A 3149-nucleotide genomic window follows, 5' to 3' on the forward strand; every position below is an offset into this window, starting at 1 on the left:
CCCAAAGGCCATGAGATTTAAATTTCTCAAGCAGCTGATAAATTAAAATTATTTCCTTTGCCAGTCTCTATCAGTGATATTACTGTCTAGGATCCACAGAAAACTTAGAAGCATGAAGTTATAGATCAAATAAGCCCACTTTCTATGGCTTGTCAAGGTAGGAAGTATTCGTGAACACAAAATTGAGAATTTGTCTCTGGAAAAATCATGTCTGTGTACCCTTTACAAAGTGGGATTGTGTGGGTACATACTTCTGAATTCCCTTTATTAGGATTATCAAGTTAACTGAGTGCTAAGACAAATAATAAAAAAGTCACTATTTTGAATACCTTTTACCTCTTGTTGTGACAGGTCAAAAGAACTTAATTCTTAGACATATATTTTAAAGAAGTGAATTCTGGGATGAACATAATGTTTCAATTACGTGTTTTTATTAAATTTAGTATTAAAAGACAGCTACACAAGAATTAAAGTTAAGTATTCACGAATCTGGTAAAAATGAAAATTACTGTTTCAGGATGCTTCACGATTCTTTAATTATTTCAATTGTAAAACCCCATCGGTAGTACTGTTTATTTTACCATTGGCTTGAGAATTCCAGGGAACGATGCAAAGCTACTCTGTACAGTCAGTCAGTGTAATGGCTTTCACTGTTTAGTTGGTCAAAAAGACCAACTAAAGCTCCAAATTCAACAAAGGTGCACATTTTTTCTTTACTGAAGAACCATTCCCATCAGTATTTCAAGTGTACAGAGCAGAACAAATGACTAATATTTCTTACATGCCTCTAATCCTCTCTGCTTTCTGCTTCATAAGAAAAATTTGAGATAAATTTTATTTTGTTTTTTGTAAGTTACACCAACTTAAGAAAGAACAAAATGGCCAGACACCATAGTATATACCAGCATTTGGGAGGTGGTGGCAGAGGAATTAGAAATTGAAGACTATCCTTGACTACATAATAAGTTTAAGACCCAGCGTTAAAATTTAAATTATAAGTATGTTACAAAAGATAAGCCCAGGGATAGGTTTCCTGCTTGAAAATTGACCTTTGGTTCTAGGTTAATTACTATAGGAAAGTAGAAATTGGTAGAAGTGACTTTAAGCAAATGTTAAAAAAGAAAGAAAAACCAACCAATTGAGATATAGAAAGTTATCACCCAAACCAAATAAGCACATTAACTTCAGATGAATTCTGCTGCTCATTTTATATCACTTCCATCCATCTCATGGCAGCTTAAACTTGTAGTACAACCACATTTTAAAAATTATTTAGTATGTTTCTCTCTCTTAGCAATAGCCTCTAAGTTTGCAGGCCCACCCCACAGTGTGCCTAAAACATCTCTTTCATTCTGTAATGCTTCTTCTAAATACAGCTCTCTGGCTGAACAAACAGATTTTTTTAAACCTCTAATGACTTCTGGAGGCCCACTGACAAACTGCTCTAGCCACTCCTGGGCCTTTTCTAGAGCCTTAGATTCATCAGAAGACTGTAAGACCTCATCAGCCAAGCCTATATTTAAAGCTTTCTTGGAATCCAGTTTGAAGGTCCCACTTAACACTTTGAGAGCTTGTCTGCTGCCGATGATTTCAACCAGCCGGCTGGCACCACCCCAGCTTGGCACTATCCCCATCTCCTTGTGGACAAATCTGATCACACTCTCCACAGTCATTAACCTGTGAAAACAAAGAGGAAACACTGTAACTACGTGTATATACTATAACCATAAAGTAGTAAGTGCTCCTTCAATAGAAAATTGGTCTTTTTAGGCAAATATAAAAACAATATTGGAACATGTCACCAGCCTTTCCAAACTTTGAAAATAAGAACTCAGGCTTCACACCTGAGGAACTTTATGTTAACAGATTCAGAGAGTAAGTGAGATAAATACTCTCTCTCATCTTACGGTTGAATAAGCATGCAATGGAAGCACCAGGACTTGACCCCAGATAGTTGGCCTCATGTCTCAAGGCCGGGATGATAGCTAGACCAGAGTAGGAGCAGGAACAGCAGGGGGCAGGGGCAGGGCCTTGGGTCGGACTAACAGCAGTTAATCTCCTGCAGAAGGAGCTGAATCCCCCAACTAGTGTTTATGAGCAGGGGAATTCATAGAGAGAATAAACGGAAGTTAACGTTCTACTTGGTGAGTGTAGGGAAAAGCTCCACATCTGCTACTTACTTGTAGACTCTCAGCATACTATCAAGTTCTACAGTGTTTAGGCAGTGTTGCCTGTGTACAGTGTTTGCTGCATGCATCAACAGAAGATTTAGTATGTTAAAACTTAATCTGACCTATCTAAATGTCAAATTGCAATTGACTTTTTTTCTTAGGAATAATCGTTTTCAAGACTATTTACTAGAAGAAAGAAAAGCTGGAGTGTTGTTGCCTTTCCAACACACTGTACGTTCAACTGTGCAGGACTTCGTCTCTTAGCACCAAGTCTCTGACTGCAGCCTGACCTTTCATTAGGAAACACTGCAGTGGAGAATTTCTGCAAAAGCTACTAATCCATTGGAAAACTTCCTTTCTCCTCAGAGATGAGTTTCCACCAAGAATATGTCACAAAGATGAACAGTTACTTCAACAGTCAAATACTATGGAAATGGCTTCTACAAACGGCTTTTAAATGGGTACGAGGCAGAGCAAGTCTAACTGTCCAAAGGACCTTAATCTAACACCACAATAGGAATCTGCCAAAATTTGGGAAGAAATTAAATTTGCAAAATATTGTATCTAATAGTTGTGGAAATAGAAATGATTGTTACTCTTCAGCCCAGTCTCAGAACAACTTAGTGGGCCAATTTTTAAACCAAATTCTGGAATTGGCATGTGCTGGTTTAGCTATCAGCACAGCTGAGAGAGTGATTATGTCAGGAATAAATTCATTTAGAACTGAATATAAATAGTGAGACACTGGGTGTCGGTATAATGCAGATGACATTACATGAGTGATTACAGTGGCCATCCATGTGTTGTTATCACCTAGGCAACCACCCTTATGTGTTGTCTCCTCTTTATTTTCAAGGTCAATTACGTATGTTTGTTTAAAAAAGTTTCATCACATTCATTTTTCATGTACATGTGTGGGCACATATTCCATGGCAAATGTACGGAGGTCAGCTGGTTCTCACTTTTTCACCATGTGAG

At 37.7% G+C, this 3149-nt stretch overlaps 1 protein-coding gene across 6 annotated transcripts in view; it reads right to left on the reverse strand.

The window, feature by feature from the left end:
* Nucleotides 1-409: 409 nt before the first annotated feature.
* Echdc1 (ethylmalonyl-CoA decarboxylase 1) overlaps nt 410-3149 on the reverse strand; it is a 30510-nt gene continuing 27770 nt past the window's right edge. For all 6 annotated transcript variants that reach the window (XM_036169121.1, XM_036169117.1, XM_036169122.1 and 3 more), the window contains exon 6: nt 410-1677. In XM_036169121.1, coding sequence (XP_036025014.1) covers nt 1269-1677 — 409 coding nt within the window. In that variant the 3' untranslated portion in view covers nt 410-1268. The remainder of the gene's footprint in view (nt 1678-3149) is intronic.

Source organism: Onychomys torridus, chromosome 19 (genome assembly GCF_903995425.1).
Source record: "Onychomys torridus chromosome 19, mOncTor1.1, whole genome shotgun sequence".
Lineage (NCBI taxonomy): Eukaryota > Metazoa > Chordata > Mammalia > Rodentia > Cricetidae > Onychomys > Onychomys torridus.